At 47.5% G+C, this 23,761-nt stretch overlaps 1 protein-coding gene across 21 annotated transcripts in view; it reads left to right on the top strand.

Annotated features, from left to right (window-relative positions):
* CACNA1D (calcium voltage-gated channel subunit alpha1 D) overlaps positions 1-23,761 on the top strand; it is a 297,961-nt gene that overhangs the window by 188,473 nt on the left and 85,727 nt on the right. For 13 of the 21 annotated variants that reach the window (XR_005374892.1, XR_005374891.1, XM_038566156.1 and 10 more), the window contains exons 9-12: positions 5,110-5,279; positions 20,229-20,316; positions 20,590-20,649; positions 21,670-21,696. Coding sequence is in view for 19 of the 21 variants with exons in the window: in XM_038566156.1 (XP_038422084.1) it covers positions 5,110-5,279; positions 20,229-20,316; positions 20,590-20,649; positions 21,670-21,696 (345 nt within the window). In the remaining 2 variants the exon portion in view is untranslated. The remainder of the gene's footprint in view (positions 1-5,109; positions 5,280-20,228; positions 20,317-20,589; positions 20,650-21,669; positions 21,697-23,761) is intronic. The other 8 variants (XM_038566165.1, XM_038566164.1, XM_038566151.1 and 5 more) reach the window with 1 other exon arrangement.

Here is a 23,761-nt window from a genome sequence, read left to right as displayed (position 1 = left end):
TACAACTCCTCCAGCTGCCTCAGTGGGTGAGGTGTGTGCACACTGGCCAGTGTAGATGGTGGTCGTGATGTCCAACTGGTGGGGAGATTCCCCACTGAGAAATTGCTTCTTACAAAGGACATAGACCTGGAGGGGAGATGCTCTGTGAGCCTGTAAATGATGAGGGGAAAGGTCAGGCTGATGATGAAAGCTGCTGTAGATGCTCTGTCTGGGCTGAAACACACTCCTTTCATGCTGCTGGGAGATCCCAGGAATCGCAAGCTTTCTATCCTGACACATTCTGGCCTCTTAAGGAAGGGCTCATTCTGTGTGCCTTGTATCCAAACTTTCCCACATGCCTGCTTGAAGAGGGGCATCATGGGAGAGATGGAGGTGTGCAAAGGAAAACATAAGACGTGCACAACATTGTCCATCCCTGAGAGGAGCCTCCAATCCAGCCGGTAAGTGGAAATGCATATATAACATAAATTCACATCTGGTTACTATGGTTACATTTTTCCAAACACTTGAAAAATTTTTCTATTTGGAAGTAATTTCAAACTACAGAAAAGTTACTAGAATAACATAGTGAACAATCCATGTACCCTTCACCTGATCTCCCTTATTAATATTCTATCTCATTTTCTTTGGCTTTTTTTTTTCACTTTTTAAAAATTTGAGTATAGTTGACACACAGTGTTACATTAGTTTCAGGTGTTCAACATAGTGATTTGACAAGTTCATACACTATGCTGCGCTCACCCCAAGTGTCCTTACCATCTGTCCCCATCCAGCACTATTACAGTATCATTGACTGTATTCCCTGTGCTGTACCTTGTATTCCCATGACTTATTCATTCCATAACTGGAAGCTTGTATCTCCCACTCCCCTTCACCCATGTTGTCCATCCCCTTCTCCTCTCCTCTAGAAACTATCAGTTAATTTGTTTATCTGTCTATAAGAGGTATGGACTGATATTTTAAAAACTATAATTTATTCCTATTTTTTATTATTTTGGAGTTCAAACTATCCTACCTTTAGCCAGTGTGAGATACTTCTTTGGCTCCTGTGACCTTATGGCATGCCCTTATCATGTTTTTGTTTTTAGTTTTTATTTATTTATTTTTGACACTTCCTTACTTGTTTCTTCCTGTACCTACTCTATCCTGTCCCTGGAATCATCCATTTTACCAAAGATTCCTGGTTCCTTTTAATTGAAATGGTATTAGAGACCACACTCTGGGTGTCAGGTGTGCTCATAACTACTGGGGTGCCTTTGCTTCCACATCTTTTTGACAGAGTTAGGAAATACATGCATTTATGTATATACACATACACATTCTTATATTTATATGTATGTATACACATATATACATATTTTCTAGCAATCGTGAATTCACACCAACACTTCCAATTCCAGTTCATCCCCAGAGGATTCTTCTAGTCTTCCTTTTTTTTTGTCTTTCATGTTTCTATGTCCTTCCTTCCACATTGAGAAACCTGACTCCAAACAACATGGATATATTTGCTCATTCGTTAAGCCCTCTAATACATCTGAAATGGTTTTAGCATTCTTTTGTCCATAGCACTACAAAACACACAACCCCAGGAAGAATTTAGCATTTATTTGTAGTTCTTCCCTCACTTGGCCCTGTTCAAGGCCAAGAGCATGCAGTCAGGAGATCCTAAGCTACCTGAGCTACTTTTGTCTTTCTCTTCAGTATAGCTGTGATTCTTTTGAAATACAATCAGATTCATTTGTCTCAGTTCACTTCCACTTTAGAGATATTTCCCTCCATCCCATTCTTATTGATTTAATTTAAAAAATTGTAATGTGTAGACATTAACATGGTTCCAAAAGTCAAAACTGTAGAGAAAGGTATACTTAACGGTGTCCCTCCTATTTTGTCCCCTCCCCTCCACTTGTCTCCATTCTGCATTTTCTGCTTTATCCTTTGGATACACCTTGAAGTGTAATATGCATGTTTTTCTTATTTCCCTTTTCGTACATAAAGGGTAAAATACCATGTGCCTTTTGTTGAAGCCTTTCTTATATCTTCTTGTGATTGAATGCACCATAAATAGAATTCTACTCTGGAACAAGTAGGCTTCTGTCACATGTTGAGTTGTGATTTCTAGTCATTTGTAAAGAGTCAGATGGTTTCTACCAATAGATGTCTAAAATCAACTTTTGTAGTAGTGGCTATTATTTAGTCTCTTAGTAACAAGCTTCTAAAATAACGAATTCTCATGCAAAATGGAAAACTTTGTTCTTGATCTACTAAGGTTGATAGAAGATTCAGTGTACTTGGGTGGGATTTTTCTGGAGTTTGTCAAGGGTGGGAGTGGGTTATTTTTAACAGAGCAGAGAATGATATAGGATTGAAGGGGCGCTGGCTCATTGAGGTCACTCTGAGCCTGGGATCCCATGTGTCCTATGCTTTTCTCATTTCTGCTGGGATTATGTAGCCTAGGGCACACTCAGCTGTTTACAGTTTTCCTCCCTTAGTATTTGAGAAAGCTCCTCCAATTGCCTTTTTAATGCTTGGATTCAACAGCTAAATATTCTCTATTTTTCAACTTCACATTTGTCCAGTGCTTTGTGATTTCTATGGCATTGTCTTACTTAATCTCTGTGAAACAGTAGAACAAGTATTATGTCTGTTTTGCAGCTGAGGAAACCGAAGCTCAAAAGAGACAAGTGACAGAGCTGGGACTAGAACCCAGGTCTTCAGACAGAAAGCCCAGTGTGCCCTAGGTCCATCACAAGGACCCCTTCTCCCACCCCTTTCCCTCCAACCTGTCTCAGAGCCAACAGGAGGAGATTTATGCTTGCAAATCTCAGTTCTGTCCAAATCAGCAAATGTTGTGTGCCTCCTGAGTATTAGGTCATTCAGAACGGTCTAAAATCAGTTCTGAGGGTTTACATTAACAACCTTGTTATCTGAACTTCTGCAATAGTGACTATTATTTGAAATAAATGGGCCATAAGCCAGGCATGATTTTTGTTTTCAGAAATTTTACTCATAATATGATTTTACCTGTGCATGTGTTACCATGTCTCAACAATCAAGAATGTGCAACAGTGATACAACCTGTTAGATAATAAAAAATATTAAAGCAAAATCCTTTCTTGTAAAACCCTTACGTTTTTCAGGTAACTCTTTTACTATCTTTGTAATCCTTTTCAAGAACTCAGATGAGATATGAATCTAGGAATAAGAATACTCTGTATTATAACCATGTAAATTTCATACTCCAAGATTAGAATCAAAACACAAAGATTTGTGCTTAGATACTTTTGGCAAACAATAGAAATGAGGCCCACATAATTGTTCTTTACAATGTATATAAGAAAAACAGATGACATGGTATATTTTCATGTTGACACGTGAACCTCCAGGGTCTCCACTTCATCCTTCAGAGATGTCATTGTGGATTGGGTATGACTTTTTCACAGTTAAAATTAATTTGGTGAACCTACCCAGAACTATGTGTGTCCTGTATCTCAGGAAGCCTGGCAGGCCTAGCAGCCCCAAATCATCCTGAGGATATGGTTTGCCTGAGCAGCAAGTCATTGCCTGTGATGGCCCTTCCTGAGTGAGAGAGGAAGTTATTCTCCCTTGGAGGAAAGGCCCCTGGGTGAGGAGTGCAGAAAACATCTCTGAGTCTTAATCAGCTTTGGTTCACCCTGCAAACCCCCTGAAGTCAGCTCCTCTACAGGCTGAGCCCAGAATGCCCTGCAGCCCTGCCCCTCCTCACTTCCCAGAGGGGGAAGATGGGGATGGATCAGCCCTAATATAGCCAAGGGCAGCTTCTGGGGCATCCAAAGTGTGGGTGATGGGGGAGGATGGCACCTTGGGGAGGATTCTTGTTCTCTGAAGCATCAGCATCCCTAGACTTTCAAGTGTCTGTTCAGCCCTTTGACAGCCCAGGGTGGAGAGGGAGAAGAGGGGTTGGCTTTATGTAAGCACATCATTTTCCTCTTAATCGCTTGGGTTGGGTTGGGTTAAAGAGGTCCCTGATAGGGACATGTGCCAGCTTTAGGCTGGAAGGAAGGCAGAAGGAAGGCAGATGCAACCTCCGTCAGAATCTGGGGCTGTGTGCACAGAAGCTGTGCTGCCTGTCATCTCATCTGCTTCCTTAGCAGCTTTTTAATCGTATTTAGGAAATCCAGAACTCATGTAACTTGGCTCCTATAGCCATTCATGGTTGGAAATGCAGATGGTTTCTTGTATGTGAAAATTGGGTAATCATCCACCTGACTCCCAGGCTTGCCTGAGCAAATGTGGGATTCTATATGTATGTGTAGATGGAGGATTGCAGACATGAAAGGTGAAGTAAACAACAAGCAGTTGGGAACATTTACGGGTCTGCCAAAGCCTTTCCAGGGCAGGTGTTCCCATAAATGGGCAACAAATTGTACTGCCTCTTTGTTTCCTACAGGGAAGAATTTTGGGGAGAGATCATGGCTTGAAGCGAGGGTTACAGATGACAATAGTGCTTTGCCAGTGCTCTGTTTCCTGTGTGGGAAGGGAGAACTGGGCTGTAAGGTGGGTCTGCCCTGACCCTGTCCACTGCTTTGGCTGGAACCTGCAGGTGCTGCTATGGGCACCTGCTCCCTTTCCTGGCTCTGTTTGGACATGAAGGTCAGGAATGCTATGTTTGGCAGAAAGTACTGAAGAAGCTCTAAACTTGGTGTGTGCTCTCTTTGACCACAGTATAGCCCTGTCGGGTCCTGTCTCTTTGAAGTGTGATGCCAGCTATTCGAGGAGGCTCTGCCGGGGGTAGGTGGGACATGTCTGAGTTCAGGCTAATTTTGAGGATGTCAGGAGGCCTGCCATCACAGTATGTGGCATTGTAGGTCTGGGCTTCTTGGGATTGTTCGTTTTCTAAGAGATAGCACATGTGTGTTGGTGTGGTCTCTGCAGCTCTGACACTCACAATCTCGCTTAAGAAGACACTCTCCTCTGTCCTGTCCACGTGTGTGGCCTCTGTTGCTGTGCTCATGTGGCCATACTCAGTGCCGTGTGTCTTGCCACAAGACTGTTGCGCAGCAGGGCAGATGGCTCCTGGTCCAGGTCCCCAAGGATGTCCTGACATGTGCTTGTTCTCTCTACCTCCCTCAGAGAATTCTCAAAGGAAAGAGAGAAGGCTAAAGCCCGGGGAGATTTCCAGAAGCTCCGGGAGAAGCAGCAGCTGGAGGAGGATCTAAAGGGCTACTTGGATTGGATCACCCAAGCAGAAGACATTGATCCTGAGAACGAGGAAGAAGGAGGAGAGGAAAGCAAACGAAACAGTATGTAACACCTTCCCACTCCTGACCAGAGAGAGCTCGGAGGTGATTCAGGCACCCACCAGGCAGAGACGTTTCTCCCCCTGACCCAGCCTGTGAGACAGGTGGCCTCCTCTCAGCTGCCTGGTTTCTTCTCTCTGCCCAGCAGAGAGGACCAGTGCTTTGTTACTGACTCTGAGATCCTGCCCAAAGTTTGGATTTTAGATTGAGGAGGACGAGTTGCATTCACTTGTTGGGAATTTTAAGGTTGAGGAGGGTTTTAAGGTTGAGGAGGGTGAGTCGCATTCACTCGTTGGGAATTCATGGAGCCCCTTCTGCGAGGGCACCAGCTATGGTGAGATGCATGTTGACCCTGCAGCATGGGGGGTGCAGGGAAGCTGTGGCTCCTTCCCTGCAAAGTGAGTTGTGTTACTGGATGAGAACTTGAAGACCAGGGTCCCTCTCCATTCTCCTGCCATCTGACATGGCTCCCACCTGTGCTTCACGTGGGAAGCCAGATGCTTAGCCCATCAAGGGCTGGGAAGAAACCAGTTCAGCAGCCTGGGCAGGGTAAGGAGGCATGTGAGTCAGTGTGGCTTCTTGGAGCTCACTCCCCTGGTATCCCGTCCTGGCACCAGGTCCCTCAAGCACTTTCTGCAGCTGTGGGCCCAATGCCCATCAACCCCTGGAGTTCGTTGCCATGAACCAACCAACGTTTCTCTCTTACCACTTTTACTCTTCTTGGGCCACCTGTGCCTCAGGTAAAAGGAGTAATTGAAATTCAGCAGTAGATTTGACTGAGATGCTTGTGGTTTGTTTCAAATCTAGAATAGTTGATGGTAAAGACCAAGAATCTATCTCAAAGGCATGCATCCCTTGAGGCCTGGAGAACCCAGGTGGGCCCCACCTCATAGAAGATGCTGGTTGAGCACCCCCCACCCTCAGCAAGATGCCCCACCCCTAAGATGTTGTGTGGTCACTCCTTCATTCAGCAAGGCGGGTACTATTTGCTGGGGGCACTCCTGAGATCGAGGGGATGTGGTTTGCTCCTTCTGGGGGAAGTGCAGGCCTATGCATGCTAAGATGCAACCCAAGGGGCCAGACATGCAGGTGGTGAGGGGCAGCAGGTTGTGCACTTGGTGCTGAGGGGGTGATGACTGGCTTTGGGGCTCCAGCAAGGACCTATGGGACATTGGCCCCGATCCTGGAAGGATTGATGGGTCTGAGGTTAGTCAGTGTCAGGAGAAACATCTTGAGCCACAGCAGAGGTGTGAGGAGGAAACGGGTTGGTTCATTCCTTTGGCTTGATTAGGGGAAATGGGGCAGGGAGGTTGGGTGGGTGAGGCCAGTTTGTGCTGTCTCTGTAGGCAGCTGATCATGCAAGTGGAGGCTGAGCAGCCCATGGTTGAGATGGCCTTTTGGTTACTTCTAGCTGGGGACTCTGGGTCTGCGCTTCCACTGGGAGTGTGGGTTTCCTGTTGTCACAGATGCAAATGATTGACTCCGTCCTGTGTGCTCCTGGGGATCCAGCAGGGTGCGGACTCCTCCCTGCTGCTTCCCAGTGTCCCTGATGCTGCTCCCTCGGGGAAGAGACTGGGGACTCATTTCCTGAACATCAGGAAGTTGCTGGAGGATTTCTAGAGCTGTTTTTGTATGCTGATTCTGAGATTGGAGTTCATATGGGGGGGCATTCCTTCTAGTTCCAAACTTGGGGATGTCCTCTAGGACACTGGGTCTGAGAAGGGTGTCTGTGTCTTCAGAGCACTTGAGTCTGAATCCCCATGGTCTTCTTGCTGCTTCCGTACCTACAGTATGGCTGGCAACAGGCCGTACCTGCAGCATGGGGGATGCCTACCACACGCTCTCCCTCTTCGTTTGCAGACTGCAGCTTTGGCGCTGACCTGGAGAGGTCTGCCGGCCTGTCCTCCCTCTCAGAACGTTCATGTTGTGTGTAAGCCAGCGCAAGTATTGGCCCTTCTCCCGAGCACAACACCCTCCTTTGCCAGTTGAGATGTGTCCAGGGGGGAGCTGCGTGTGCCTTTCAGGCTGGTGTCTTTTCATCTCTTTATTGCCCCAGCTTTGGAAATGGACAGGGGTCCCCATTAGTGCTGCCAGCATCAGGTGTGGTGGTTCTGTGGTTTGAGGAGTGGGCATTTTTGCTGGACTCGAGGCAATGTCTTCTGATAGTCCTGAGAGCCCTCGTTCACTCTGTTGTAGCCCAGTACTTCCTGTGGCCTGCCACCATGTGTAAAGGACCTGGCTACATGATGACAAAATCAGTGCCTCTGCCTTTGGAAACCTAGCTGTGGAGGGAAGACAGAGAAGTGGTGCCTTAGCATATAATGGAATGGGCAAGCTGGCCCTGTGATCAGGGGCCAGCCATCTGCTGTGGGAGCCCCAAAGGGCACAGTGTAGCAGTCTGGGGGGAATGCAAGGGGAGGCTCCCTGGAAGAGGTGGTGTTCCTGCTAAGGTCCAGAGAGAAGCACCCTGTGGCTTCAAAAGGTGGGGAGAGCGGAGTACTTCTTAGACTGAGGAAATGGTACAAACAAGGTACAAAAGGCTGTAAATGTTCCAAACCCTTAAGTGCATTGCTTAGTAGTATAATCAAGGAAAGAAATAAGCACTCTTTATAAGCTGTAAATCCTTGGAATTCACTTTGCAATCAGGACGCCTAACTCAGGAAGGCTGGGTTGTGTCTCCAGAACGCTTGCTCTGTGGTTTTTGCTGTGCACAGTGCTGTGTGACTCAACCTGGGGCACCAGCTTTGACATCCAGTCCAGAGGAGTACGCGCTTCTGTGGGCCACTCTTGCTCTGCATCAGAGTCCTTTTGCCAGGTGCTGGGGTTTCCAGATGCCTGGAGCACTGATGATTAGGGTCTGAAATAAAGACCTTGATTCAAGGCTGTGGGAACCAGATAGGGATTTAACTGACTTAAGATGAGAGCCTCAGGTCTCCTCCCAATGAGGAAGTGGGCTTTCCTGCATATATTGCTGGTAGCCCAGACCTTTTTGGAGATGGAGAGCTGCTAGGGTTTCCCTGGGACATCCTGTGGTTGCTGGCCATTTTATTCCTGTCACAGGGAGAAACCCCAGGGAGAGAGGGTTTTCACAAAGCCTGTATTGTCCCCCTCACCAGCTAACAGTGGTTCACTTACCACCTGCACATGCCAGGTCTCTGGTCTGTCACCTGGTAGCAAGCAGTGTAGTGTGGGCATTGCCAGTGCCTGCGTGCTCCCTGGGTGTGTAAGATCCAGGCCCTCAGACTTAACACCTCAGCCCTGCTCCTCTGTTTTTCTTGGGAAAGGGGATGGGGCACTCCCTAGGGATCCTGGCTTTTATCCATATTGCCTTGTGATGTTTATACCATTGACTGTGGTTTTCAGCTGGGTCCTGGTTGGAACTGGGGCAGGTTCCTTCCAGACATGGGGGAGTTAAGTGACAATGTGACAGGAAGCCCTTGCAATAGCCAAGCCTCAGGCATCAGGTGCCATTAATAACAGACGTCATGAGCCTTGGAGGTAGAGGCTAGACAGCATGTTGATGCCCCTTGTCTGGAATTGGCTGAGATTGAGTTTTGTGACTTGGAATTTGGACTTCAGTCTGCCCAATGTCTCTGAGTCCCCATTTCCCTGTCTGTAAGAAAGGGATAAAGATATCTACTCATGGGGTTGTCGTGAGCATTAAGGTTTGATAACTGGCAGGAGTCACTATAACGATAGAGGAGTACTTGCTATTGCTGTCATCAGACTACAGTATAACTTGACCTAAACAGAATAATTCTTGCAGATTCTGCTAGACCTCTAACCATCCTCAGGCTAAGGACCTCCTTAAGACCACGTTCCTTCACTTTCCTGTTCAGAGACTGTAAAGTTCTAAAGTATTGATGGAAAATAAAACTGTTCACCAGTCATGTTTGAGATACCAAAGCCTGGCTCTCTGGCTCAATGTCCACGTGTGGTTTGTTGATGCTTGCCGTCAGAGAGCAGATGTCAAATCGAGTGCTTGGAGATGCACACACATTATTATTTCTCTCTGATCCACTAAAATGTCACTCTCTGCGTCCGTGGTACCCAACTCTGGCTGTACATGACAGCCAGCTGGGGAGCACCAACACGTCCTGGTGCTGTACCCCCATCCTGACGAAGACCTGTTTGTCTGCAGTGGGACCCAGCCATGCACGGCTTTGTCTGCTACTCACTGGAGGTGCTGGGTGAAGCTGGGCTTGGGAACTCCTGAACCCTATCACACTGAATATCCCGCTGATTCAGGCTTTCACTTGAAAAAGGACAGAAGGAGAAGCAGTCTGGGCTGTAACTGGGCTGTCTGGTGGCTCTAGCTTTGTGCATTCATGGAATATTTTAAATGTCCGTTCTATAAATTTTGCTGTTAGGAAGCTGGTGTTACATGGTTAATTGAATGGACCAAATTCCCTTGGAAGTTAAGCATTTGGGACATTTTCAAGGATAATTTATTTAACTTTTTGCTGAGCTTCAAATTTCTTAAGAAACCCTGCCAAATCTCAAAGTGATTTTTTAGACGTATGCAGCTGCTTCTGTGTTAACAATGGCGTTTTTCTAGGGCCATTAAAATCTGGAAGCCTAAAATTCTATTTTAAACTCTTCTCATTGTCAGTGATTAGTCTTTTTTTAAGGAAAAAAAAAAGGCATTAAAAATAATGAAATCGTTTTAAAGGGAGCTCATTCTAAAATTCTGGCCAGAAAAGCAGGGCTGTTTTACTGTGGAACTATTAATGATCAATAATATCTGTAAGTGGGGCTACATGGTGTCCACAGGGAGATCTCTTCCTTGGAGCTCCTAAAGACTGCCCCTGCCCCTCCCGTTGGGGCTCTGCTTCTCCCCGCCCCCGGTGTCTTGCGTGCAGGGGTGCCACAGCTGTCCCCTCCCTTCCGCATGTGCTTCTCAGGTGCCCTTTACGGAGATGTTTGATTTGGGGGTGGGTAGGGAACCAGGGATGGCATAGATGTTTATTGCAAGCACACGGCACAGAAGTTTATTGGTCCTGTTTCAAAGCTTGTGTCTTTAAAATATGACTTATAAAACTGCTTTCATCACAGTTAAACTACCTCAGGATGCAAATTCAAAATGGAAAATACTCATTTGAAAGCTGTAAAGCAAACAGCAGTTAGAGGTACATATGGTAAACATGCGTCAGAAGGGTTGCCCTCTCTCTCTGGAGAGGGTGCTGGAAGTGCCTTTGACAAGAAAAGCCACCAGGGGTGAGCCCAGCGGTGGGGGCAGCTGGGAGACACCCCCGCCCCCACTGGGGTGTCACAGGGACCTGATGCCTGCCGTGGGTGGGTCTCCTAAGAGCTGGTGGGAGACAGACTCAAGGATGGTTGCCCCAGCATGGACATGAGGAAAAGGCTCTCCAGCCAGGATTGTAGAGTCCAAGTCAGGGTTGCGTGTGTTTATTTTTAATATATTTTAATTGCAAAGGTAATATTTGCTCATTGCCAAGAATTCATATGATATCAAAGTGTATGAAGTATGAGAGAACCATACTGGGCAGTTGGGGGCCTGTTCTTTCAGACCTCACCTGTGCATGTGAGAACATATGTCCCAAACATAATTATCCAGCTCAGGGGTGCCTGAGTGGCTCAGTCAGCTAAGCGTCTGCCTTTGGCTTAGGTCATGATCCCTGGGTCCTGGGATCTGCTCAGCGAGAAGCCTGCTTGTCCCTCTCCTTCTGCCCTTCACCCCCACTCATGCTCTCTCTCTGCTCTCTCTCAAATAAATAAGATCTTAAAAAAAAAAAAAAAAGATTATCCTGCTCAGATGGTTTAGTAACTTGCCTTTCTCACTGAATCATGTGCCATAGACATTTTAAAAAGCATTTTGGCTATTTTCACTAAATTGCCATTATAAAGCTGCCACAATGGACTATATCCTCTCTAGCCCTTGGACCTTTATAGCAGTTGTCAGAGGTGTGTTTCTACACTCATTTGTGTGATGGTCTGGTTAATGTCTTCCTCGCAGGGAGAGTGGGGCTGAGGGAGAGGAGGAACAGGGTCTGTTTCTGTTCTCCATTGTGTGGCTGGCACCCAGCATGGTCCTTGCCACACATAGGAGTTTCTTAGTGCTTATTTGTTCAACAAAAGAATGCAGAATAAGAACATCTCACATTTATCAAGTGCTTCCTGTGTGTCAGACGCTGTTCTGAGGGCAGGGGGTGCACTAATCCATTATTCCTCACAGGGCCCTGGGAGACAAGAGCTTGACAGATGGGGAAATTGAAACATGAAGAGGTTAAGTGGCTTCCTAGGGTCACGTGTCCATCAAAGTGGCCAAGCTGGGATTTGAACCCAGGTTCTGCTAGTCTGCAGACGAGCCACCACTAATCCCCACATACGTATGCGCCTGTATTTGCACATGCATGTTCACATTCTTGTGGGAGAAAGTACCAGAAAGGAACTTGCTGGGTCGGAGAGGATACCCATTTTAGAAACGTGTCCTGCCATTGGTACCCATTGGTATTCCCGCCAGTCATGCGTGCAGGTACCTGTTTCCTCGTGTCCTTGCCCACTCAGCTTTCCTTCTGCTTACCCCCACTGTCCCTGCAGCTCCCCTTCTGGGCACACGGCCCCACCCTGCAGTTGAGCACCCCCCAGCTAATATCATGATATCCTATCCCAGAGCCAGAGGGAGCTGGAGACCCTAGAACTCTTTTTCTTGTGACCTAGTGGCCACAGGGGAGTTAGACTCGTAATGGTTGGTCATACCTTGCCAATGCTTATGTTACCGTATTTACTGTTTACCACTTGCTAAGGTAAGCAAAGCCTTAGCGAAATCAGGTAACCTGTCGTGGTCATCCAGTCAGGTCATCAAGTGGCCGGACTGAGATTAGACTTGGGCTGTCCAAGTCCAGAGCTCACCTTTTCAACTCCCATGTGTCCTCCCCACATAGCAATAGTGGCCAGGCTTGCCCAGCTGGTCAGTGCCCTGGACTGCTGACAGCTGCTGAACGCCCTCTTGGTGGAGTGGCCAACCCCTAGGAAGCTTTGTCTCTGGTGGATTGGTTATTTAGGACAGGTTCTTAGAGACATGTGCCTGGTGTCCTAGCTGTAGAAAGTGCACCTCCCCTCTACCAGTCAGACCCCGAGCTGTGGATGTCCACTGTCCACCAGGGAGGAGGACAGCTCGGGTTTCAAGGATCAGAGCCCAGGGATCTGGCCTCCTCCCGGGTCCTCTGGCTCTGTTTGCGTTGCTCCTGCTGCCCTCTACCGAACCTTAATGACATTGCCTGTGTTCCACCTGAAGGAGTCACAGTGGCGGACCTGCTAAAAGAGGATAAGAAGAAAAGGAAGTTTTGCTGCTTTCGACAACGCAGGGCTAAGGATCACGGTAAATGACTGAGGTTGAACTTCCCGTTGGGAGACTCCTCTCCCAGGGCTTCTGGAGCTTTCTCCTTGCACATAGGCCTGGTGTGAAGTGCATGTGCCCGTGTGGTGTGTTTTTGTAAGATGCCTATGTTTCAACTGCTTGATTCCTTTGAGCCTTGGTCATGTTGTTTTCTTCTTGTCTTTACCCCAAATGTGTGGTTTTGCCAAGACAGCATTGCAGTTTCCTTTTTGTTTGAACTATACCTTTTAAAGAAGCAGCTGAACTCACTCAGAACATTTATTTAATTCAGCATGAATGTTCTTAGATTGGAAGACAGACTTCTTAAACATTTTTCCCCAATGATCCTTTTTCATCTAAACTGTTTAGAAATTCCAATGATGTTATTTGATTGATTTTGATTTTTCTAGGTTGCATTTTTCAAATGGCCTGCTGGTTTTTCACCCTCTGGCTGGTTTGCCCAGGACATACTAAAGCTAGTAGTGCCAGTTTCAAGAATGAAGTTAAAAATATACTTCTAGGATACCAAGATTTGGGGGGCACTTGCCTTTGTGAGCAGGAATGCAGAAAGGGCTCATGTGGGGCACAGTTAATGTTCAAGCTGTGCTGGAAAAAAGAATGCTAAACGTAGACCATCACTGGAAACCCTGAGGTCAGTGTCAGGACCATCTGCATGCAGAGCAGTTGATACAGACAGCTGGCATCCTGTCCTGCCTGCCAAGCCTTCACTGTAGTCTTAGAGCAGTGCAAAGTGTTGCCTGTGCACACCACACGATTTATCTAGTTATCGCCACTGAGGTCGGCCCTGGTTGGGATGACTCTGGAGGAAAAGTCTGTTTGAGTGTAAATAGGCACACAAAGCCAACTGCCAAGGGAGCAGAGGGGACACAATGCACTATTTTCTTGGTAGTAGCCTCTGCCATTATGGGAATGCTGAGCTCATAGGCTACAGAAATGGGAATAAGCCATGGGTGGTTGGACCAAAAGCTTTTGACATAGACGAGGACAGAGAGTATCAACCTCCAGAGAACAGCACATGGTGGTCCTGAGAAGAAAAGGAACCTGCATGGGGGTGGGCAGCCAGTTCCGGGGCAGAGCTGGGGCCAGCTCCCATAGGGTTAGTAGTTTACAGAAGCTTATGAAGAAGAGCTGGCCTTGATGCAGCCTCTGGAGGCCTCTGCAGGAAGGATGGACTTCAGGTAAGCAGGAAATGATGTCACTGACAAAAGATAAAAATATTATCAAAGACTGAGGACCTGGGCTCTGGGCAGGTTACCATAAGATGAAGAGTGGTTTGTCCCCAGAAGAGAAGAGACCTCTCCTTGGGCATGTAGGTGCTCATCCTCCTGAGCAGGAGTTTGCACCCTGTGATTTTTCAGGGATGTTTTGTTGGCTTTCTGAGGTATGCAGGGAAAGGAGGAAGCCTTATTTTCAGGAAACTTTGTGTTTTGAGTGGGTGAGGTCTTTAATTGACTGAGATACCCGCAGAGCCTGAAGAAGACCCCTGATGATGCTGACAGGGCAGGACCCTCGCATGGATGCCATGCTCCACACGTCATTAGTCATACAGGAATAATTATTGTCAGGGCATCGTTCTTGCTTTAGACACAGAAACCTTGGTCTGGCCTTGACCCACATTCCCCAAGAAGAGACTGGCTTCTTTACAGCAACCAGAGTCTGTTACCCTGTGACAGCTAAGCGTGTCACCACTAGCAAGCACAGGCAAATTCCTTCAGGGGATGTCATGGCACTGCTCATGCCTGTCATGAAAATAAGATTAAAAAAAAAAAACCATAAGATCTTGTCTTCGGATCCCCTGTTCCCAAGGAAGGCAACCATGACTGCCACTGCTCAGTTGTCCAACCTCATGCCCCCACCCATTGGAAGGAAGGTGTGAGAAGGTTCAGGCTATTTAGGTGTGGAGGCAGATTCTGAAAGGCATCCCTGACTATGCAAGAGAGTTTGTTCTGTGGAGAACAAGGGGGCGAGGCTCCGAGAAGCCCAGGACATCAGTGAAGGAGGCTGTTTGGTGTGCCAGGCTGGAGGAGGAGGCTGGGGTGCTCTGCACTCACTTGGCATGGGTCCCAGGGCTCCTGCGGCTGGCTGATGACTCTCGAGGGGTGCTCCCTTCCCCAGTGGCTCTGCCTGGAGGTGACCTGGGAACGCTTCTGCTGGGCAGACTTCCACATTCGTGGCAGCACTCCGGAGGGGCAGTGGGCAGGGGCTTCATAATACTGCTCCTTTCCTGCTCTCTTTGCAGAGCTGGGGGAGTGCGAGGAAAACCCCCTTGGTGATGGTGGTAAAACCAGACAGCCTGTAGGTGTTTCCTCTTTATAGCAGTTCAAGCAGGTCAGAGGTAAATGGGTCTTACAGATGATATCACCCAACAGCTCATGTTCTAGATTAGCCAACTAAGCCCAAGGAGGAAGAGGGAAAAGACTTGTCCCCACATTACCAGTGACAAAGACCCAGCTTCTCTGACATTCCTTCTTGTGTCTTTTGACCTGAGCAGCCTGTATCACTGAAGGAAGTACGTTGGAGAGTTTGCTGTACCTGTTACTGGTGAACATAATTTTGAGGCTGCCTACTTGAACCCACATACAGACTCATTCACCGTGTGTGTGTGTGTGTGTGTGTGTGTGTGTTGGATTCCCTCTGAACTCCCAAGCCAGGCAGATTTGGTTGAAAAGTATGTTGTTCTGGATAGTGTATACAGAGGAATGTTTATGTGTTGGTGAAAATGCTAGTTAGTTGTGCTGGCCTGAGAAATAGCGAATTTCCCTGGTTTATTTCGTGTGGCATTGCCCATAATGGCATCCAGACCCCAGCAGCAGATCTTAGAAGCAATGTGGCACACCATCCACAGAGGACTCTCCAAGAGGGGCACCCCACCTGCAGAGGCCAGGGTGGCTTTTGTCTGCAGTCCAGGGCCCGCAGGGCTGCTGTCTGGCATCATCTCCTCATTGGCAGCAGCCCTCGGGTCCTATGCTCAGCACGCCCACATCGAAGCCTCGGGGTCTGCCCCGAAGCTCTTCTCGGGGATCCTGGTGCCTGGAGTAGCTTGCAAAGCCGTGGCCCTGAGCTTCCTAGGTTTTCAGCAGGCAAATTGCAGTGCAAGTCAGCATCCCATTCTAGGCACAGGCTTATCCTAATGCCTGGTTTCACCCAGATCCTGGAAATAGTTTTATAACTTATATTTTTAAGAAATGAAAACTTGCCCAACAGAGTTCTGAAAATTCCCTGGAATGTGTGAGGGAAAGGATTTACAGCTCCTCTGCATGCAGATGGCCCCTTGGCTTGCTTCTGCCTGTAGATGACATGCTGGAACTGAGAGGATGGTCTCTGCCTGCACCCCTAGTTAGCCTCACCGCTTGTCAGCAGTTACCATTGAATCTGTGCTGAAAGGGATAGAGTGCCTCGCCCTGAACGGGGCAGCTGTGATGCTGTGGCAGCCAGTTAGGGAAAGGGCATGTGTTCCAGGAATCTTCCCCAGGGGTTTACTTAAACGTAGATTTTCATAAAGTCCCAGTAGTCACCACAGCACATTGATCTTCGTTCTGTCTGTCTGTCTGTCTGTCTCTCTCTCTCTCTCCTGGGCTCACATCCTGGAGGTGGTCTGCTTGTATACCAGGTTTCTGGAGGTTAATTAGGTCAGCAGGACAGCAAACCAAAGCTGATGAATTATTGTCTTGCTTGGCTTTTGGAACTCTTAGTGTGTGGCCTTTTAAGGATATACCAATATATACCAATGTGTACCAGTATTTAAGTATATTAAGTATAATTGTAAGGGCATACCAATATGCATATCAACATCAACATATACCGGTATCAAAACGTATCCTAGGATGTTTAAGCATACACCACAAGCATGGCCAGGTGGGAAGCAGGAGAGCTTTCTCACACCTGGCTGTGTGTCCCGAAGCCAGTTGGTCAAGTCTCTCATCTGAAATCACAGAGATGCTTCATGTGATCTCAGAGGCCCCCTTGTAGTTCTAACAGTCTGTGACCCTCCTGTCTTGATTGTAAAAACATCTATGAAGTCCCACTGGGGCTAAGTGAAATGAAACTCATATCAATGTTTTAACATGAAAAATAATGCCCGGTACAAGTGAAGGGTGAAATGTTTATGTACAAATGAGCTTTTGCCCACTGGGCCTACTGTCTGCATACTTTGGAGAAAGGAAAATCTCCCCTGTGCCTGGGAGGGAGAGGCTGGAGCAGAGAAGAAAGGCTGCCAGGGCCCCATCAGAGCCTGGTGCCTCTGCTCAGGTGATCACGGTCCGATTCCGGGACCAGCTGAGGTCACCCAATTCTAGCATAGTCACTGTGCTCTTCATCTGCCTCCCTCTCACCGCCACCTCAGCTCTGGCTGATGTCATTCTGGAATAGCTTATTTATTATGGGTCTGTGGCACTCTTGGTGTCCAACAATTATGACGGAGAAGTTGCTATCTCTACAGCAGGTGAAGTCATACGGAGATGGCTCCTTCAAGATAGAAGAGATACAAACCAAGAGTGGTGGCCAAAGCTGACTCAGGAGTGTGGAAGATTGTTCACACTAGGTGTGAACTAGTGGACGAGTAGACGAGAACACTCGTCTTTGTGCACGAGTGGAAGTAGTCAGGGCAAAGGGCCTGGGTTTTGCACGGAGTGTCGCTTTGTTTCCAGGGAGCAACATGAGAGCTTTCCTGAGGTGACAGCTACCACGTATGAGCCCCACCAACTGCCCAACACTGTGGACCCACATAGGATGACCCAGGACTATGGGAAAATCCCCCCGCCCCCACCATGTGTTGTATCTCACTTCCGCCCACCTGAGAGTCTGCTCTTAGCCACCGTCCTGCCTCATCTGAAGGATGGAGTCTGCCTGGGGCCAAGGAAACTTCTCTCCATCAGCGCAGCCCTGACACTGTGCCACACCATTAACCTCTCTTAGTTTTTTTTTTTTTTTTCAATTTTTATTTATTTATGATAGTTACAGAGAGAGAGAGAGAGAGAGAGAGAGAGAGGCAGAGACATAGGCAGAGGGAGAAGCAGGCTCCATGCACCGGGAGCCTGATGTGGGATTCGATCCTGGGTCTCCAGGATCGCGCCCTGGGCCAAAGGCAGGCGCCAAACCGCTGTGCCACCCAGGGATCCCCCTCTCTTAGTTTCTGTGTGGGGGGTTCACCTTTATTTCCTATCTTTCCTTCCACTTGGTTCTCCTGTCCAGGGAGTAACTGGTTCATTTCATTCACTAGTAGCTGGCACAGAGCCAGAAATGCAAAGTGCCTCCCTTAGGCAGCATGTAATTTATCTGTTTTGATCAGATTGTTGGAAAAAAGAAGCTTTAGCAATGACATGCAGCAACTGTACTGTTCTCGTAATGGGACACGGCCCCAGAGGGTAAGAAGCCACCAAGATTTAGCCTATTCCAAAGAAGTTTGCTCTTTTGGAAATAATAATTACAGTTCTAGGATGATCAGTAGTAGGACCCTGAAGCATTAAACTGAGAGGTGGAAGGTGGAAGGTGGCCCTTGAGAGTGTGGAGTTGGCATCCCTACTCTCCACATTGGATATTGCAGCCTGCAGAGCGGTAGGACTGGACACAGCACAGTCAAACCCTAACTGGGGCTTATGGACCACCCCCTCTCCTGCCCTGTGTCATGCTGCTCTCGACATCAATCCCCTGAGTTAGGAGTGACAGTAACTACCAAGAAAAGTATTGCACAGAGATGACTCACGGTCATATTTGTAGGAGTCTCCCACTGTGATTTTCTTTGTCACCGAAGAGAAGGGTGACCTAGGGGAGGAGCTCATAGCAACGAGCTTCATTGAATTTTATAATGTTTTCATCTTTTCAAGTCGGAGCACAAATCAGTCACGGAGAAGAGAATTGCATGACCAGCTTCGTGCGTCTGTTGAGTGTGTGTCTTTATGGAGCTTTTGTTAAAGGTTTTTCTGTGGTTGGATTGTGTGCGTTTTTTGGTTTGTTTATTTTTATCTTTTTTTTTTTTTTTTTTTTTTTTTTGCATGGAGTAGTAAAAAGTGAATCAAAGTTTGTAGTTGGTTTCTTTTGACTTAGTTGAGGAAGAAAGATGATTCTAAGAGAATCTCAGTAGTGTGATGTGGGTCTGTAATTTTGCTCATTTTGCTTTTGCTGCCTTTGCCTAAATGCTCCCAGACGTGGCTATGGAACTCCTACCTGAGCAGGCTCAGTTCCTGGGTGCCCACAGAAGGAAAAGGACTGTTTCTCAGTCCTCTGGGCCCACCTTCATCCTTGTTATTCACAGCGTCCCTTGCCCGAGCAGGGCCTGCGGGCACACAGCCACACCACAAAGCTCATCAACCCGGCTCCTTTGCCCTCTGTGCCTGGGCTGGCCTCAGAGCCTCCACCACGGCACTCCAGCAATACACCAGTTTTTGCAGATCGAAGCAGAGGTGTCCTGGCTAAGAGCCATATCGGCAGAGTCCACAGGGGGAAGGCCTTCCTATTGATGCCACAATGTCTATGAAGACAGTTGCTATAGTTCAAAATGATGCATCAGGGTAAAGAAGTGCATGTGCTTGGGTGAATCTCCCACATTTCTGTCTTCAGTGACCCCCTCTCTCCTAAACCCCAGAGCAGAATTAGCCATTGCTCACTGTGTGCTTCCAGAGCTCCTTGCGTGGACCCCTGAAGTGACTCTTTTCATAGATAATTGAAATCAGTTGGTTTTTCCAGGGCAGGTGTAGTGCTTCATGTGCCCTGCATCTCCTTAAATACATCTTACGCTGCTTACAGGGTTGAATCAGGTGTCTGAGAACTAATGCCCACATCCCAGATGATGGTTCCCTGGGCCTCCCAGCACCATGGGTGCATTTCTATATTCCCTCTACTTCCTCTGCTCAGGATCCAGCTGTAGAAGAGTGAGACATGCCCAGAGACCCTGGTGACACTGAGATCACCGATCACCGTCAACTTTGCCTTCTGACCACTGGTTGGGAGAAAACCTTACTACCTGTAAGACTGTACTGCCTTTGTGCTCTGGTTCTGGCTGCTTTGGTAAGAGCCTTCTGCACACTGGCTTCACAAGCTCAGTGGAACTTAGACATCTGATAAATTAATTGTGAGCAGAGTTCTTAAATTTTTAAAAAGATTTTGTGCTTGATACCTTCATGTCCTCCAGCATCCAAGATCTCTTCTCCTTTACTATTTTTAAGATAAGAATTCATATATGAAGTACTGGTCTAGTCACAGACTTTCTAGGCAACACCAGTTGGGGCCAGCAAAGATGTCACTGTAGCTGAGTTGTGTGGCCTCTCAGTGCACTCCCGGAAGTCCAGAAGATAAGCTGGTGTCAGGCACAGCAACTGGATTCAGTTTGGCTCCTGGGCTTTTCTTGGGAAGTGTCTGGATGGACAGGGTTTCCTCCTGATGGGGAGGGGAGGGGCGCTGTATGGTCTATCTCAGCAGGTCAGCAGATCATGGAAGCAAAGACCCCCCTGCCATGGGGGTGCCTGGCCTCTCCCCCTTCCCGGCCCTCCTCCTGGGCTGCCAGAGGGTCTGCCTGGAGGCAGCAGTCTGCATCCGGCCCACTCCTGGGCACGCAGCACCTCCGGCGTGCCGGCTAAAGCCTTGTCTTCTCCCTGCAGCCAGCATGCCCACCAGCGAGACCGAGTCGGTGAACACAGAGAACGTAAGTGGCGGAGGCGAGAATCCAGGCGGCTGTGGGAGTCTCTGGTGAGTGTGGAGGCCGCCTGCCCTGCTGCCCCCTACTGTCTTCTTAGAGGAGCACCTGCGGGGAAGGCATCCCGGGGCATAGCCTCAGATGCACAAGGGGTGGGTGGGCTCACCCTGGACCCCTGGGTCCCCCCTCCCTTCCCCTCCCAGGCCCCCAGGCCCCCCAGCATGTCACATGCCTCTTCCCCCAGAGCAGCCCGCCCTGCGTCCTGCCCAGGCGGAGCCTGCTGCGGGGCGGGCCAGGTAACCCGGCAATTCCACTGTGTCCACTAGGTGCTGGTGGAAAAGAAGAGGCACGGCCAAGGCTGGGCCCTCTGGGTGTCGGCGGTGGGGGTAACAGGCCTGATTTTCCTCACAGTCTGGTGTTGGCATCAGTGCTTTGACAAAGAGCTTGTATGGCAGAGTGGCTGACAGGATGTGCTGCATATTTAAGTTTTCCTTCCCTGGTGGGTTCTCCCGACCCCCCCGCGTAGTGGCTGCACAACAAGAGCCCGCCCTCCTTTGCTCACGGCACTTGTTTCTGGAGCCCACACCACCCTCTCCTAACGGTGGAAGGTGCCACCACATTCACCCTGTTGGTTTCTGTCTAGATGACCTGGCCCCCAGCAGGGACCAGCAGTGTGCAATGTGCAGAGTACGGCCTGCTTTGGAGAGTCCATGCAATTTTGTTTCAGTTGCTTCCTGCTGATATCCCTTAGGTCTTATCTCTGTAAAGTAGAGGTGGTATTCTTAAAAAATTTTGATCTTCTTGGCAGCGATTCTCACAAGTGACATGTCTTGGTCAGAAGTTTTAAGAAGTGAATTTGCCTCCGTTGTTTTGCTCTGCCCTCCCTACAGCATTGTGAAGTAGGCAGGGGGATGGATTTGTCTTCCTCATTTTACAGATGAGAACACTGAAGCTGCTGCTGAAGGTGTGCTGCTTGCCAGAACCCATGCAGTTTAGTGGATAGCAGAGCTAGGACTCCTAGTCCAGTGCTCCCTCTGCTATAGCAGCAGCAGATGCTGCTGCTGAGTGGCTGAGATGGAGCAGGGGAGGCCCCACTGACTTCACTCGGGGAAAGTGGGGTCAGGGGAGAAGAACCCCTGGCATCACGGCCTGTGACCGGGCTGTGCAGGGCCGCTGGCTAAGAGTCTTCTCTTGCCTGAACCCTGGAGGATGTCAGCCTGGCCCACCTGGCCCTAGCAGTACCTCGCCTCCTGCTCTGCTCTCACCCCTGCTGTCTCACTGGGGGTGCTGGGGATGCTGATCCCAGGCTTCTGTGCATGGCTTTTCTGATCTCTCAGCTGACATGACGGGGAGAGTATGCTCGAGTCTTTCTAACAGAAATCCTATTCTTTTTGTCTTTCTTTTAGCCAAGCCATCTCAAAATCCAAACTCAGGTCAGTATCTTCTATTTTTTCTTAAGCCTATGTGTTTGGTGTTCTACTTTCTAACTTCTCAATTATACATGGAGTTGCTCTGACTTGATTTTTATTTTATCCTTGGGTTAGGATGTTCATATTGAAGATCAGTTGTCCAGTAAATATTAAGCACCTGCCTTGAAGAGCAGCATAGTAGGTGCTGAAGATCTTGCCCTCAAACAAACCAGTGAGATGCAATAATGAACAATTTCTTGTCGCTAATCAACCCTTCATATTCCTTCCCAGAGTCATTTCTCAGAGATACTTCGTGTCACTTTTCTGTTTATAAGTTTCCTGTGAGGGTGTCTGAGTGGCTCAGTAAGTCAAATGTTTGGCTCTTGGTTTCAGCTCAGGTTGTGATCTCAGGGTCCCAGGATTGAGCCCTGCATTGGCCTCTGTACTCAGCACACAGTCTGCTTCTCTTCCTCTCCGTCTACCCCTCCCACTCATGTGTTTTCTTTCTCTTTCTCTCTCTCTCTCTGTCTCTGTCTCTGTCTCAAATAAATAAATGTTTAAAAAATAAGTTTTCTGTGGAGGGAGTTCCAAGAAGTCTTCTGAGGGGCCAGTGATGATCTGTTCTTTGCTCTGGATGCAGGTTACATGTTTAGTTGGTAAAAGTTCATGGAACCATATACCTATGATTTGTGTACTTTTACACATAAATGTTATTTTCAACTAAAAACAACATTTTACCACTATATACAAAAATTAACTTGAACTGTTCATGGGCATAAATGTAAAACCTAAATCTAAACATTCTAGAAGAAAACATTCAAAAGTTTTTGTGACCTTAGGTTGGGCAAAGATTTCTTGGATATAACACCCAAAAGACTGGCCATGTGAGTAGATAAGCTTCAGACCAGAAGAAAAAATTTTTGCAAAACGTTTGATAGAGGACTACTATCCACTATATAAAAAGAATAATAAATATGATGTAAATAATAAGACAACAAAAAATGGTCAATAGATTTCAATAGGCAAGTCACCAAAAAAGATATGGATGGAAAATAAGCACATGAAATGAGCATTGGTCAGTAGGAAAATGCAAATCAAAAATCACAGTGAGACACCACCATGTACCTATTGACATTTTTTATGCCTATGAATCAAATTTTAAAATCTGACGGTACCAAGTTCTGACAAGGATGTGAAATCAGTGGGGATTCCCATACATTCCTCCATGTTGAATGGTACAGTCATTCTAAAAAAACAAATTGGCAGTTTCTTGAAAAGTTAAACATATATTTACCATATGACCTAGCAATTCTGCTTCTGAGATATTTATATAAAATGAAGATATATGTCTGCATGAGAAATTTTTATATAAGAGTTTATAGCAGCTTTGGATACAGTTGCTAAAAACTGTAAATCACTCCAATGTCCATCAGGTTGTGAATGGATAGACAAATTGTAGTTCATTCACTGATGGAATAATGCTCAGCAATAAGAAGGAAAAAACTGCTGATAGATACATCAACACAAATGAGTCTGGAAAGTATTCTTGCTATGTAAAAGAAGCCAGTCTCAAAAAAACTCTGTATTGTATGATTATCTTTTTAGGACATTCTGGATAAAAGAAGCCAGTAGGGACAAAAAACAGATCAGTAGTTGTCAGGGGCTGAGGTGAGGAGGGTGGGTTAACTACTACAAAGAGCTGCGACAGAAGTCCTTTGAGTGATGGAAATTTTCTACCTCTTGATTGTGGTAGTGGTTACAAACCCTATTCCTAAATATTAATAGTTGCCATATGTCTATTGCATCTCAATCTGACTTTAAAACAATTGGGAGCCCTTCCATGACTCCCTGTTGCTAGAGGACATATAAATTCCTTCATAATTGGGCCCCCACCTCACTCTTTGGCCTGATCTTTTGACACGCCTCACACACTCCCCACTCTGTGGCTCTACTGGACTGCTCTTGGTTTTCACCATGCTCTGTTTCTTCCCGTCTCAGTCCCCTCGGCCACACAGTCCCCTCCGGGTGGGGTGCCCTCCTGTCTGCCCCCTGGTGAACTCTTACTCTGTTATCCAGAGCCAGCCCAAAT

Source organism: Canis lupus, chromosome 20 (assembly GCF_011100685.1).
Source record: "Canis lupus familiaris isolate Mischka breed German Shepherd chromosome 20, alternate assembly UU_Cfam_GSD_1.0, whole genome shotgun sequence".
Lineage (NCBI taxonomy): Eukaryota > Metazoa > Chordata > Mammalia > Carnivora > Canidae > Canis > Canis lupus.
Note: the sequence above shows the minus strand (reverse complement) of the source record. Positions and strands in the feature narration are given on the sequence as shown.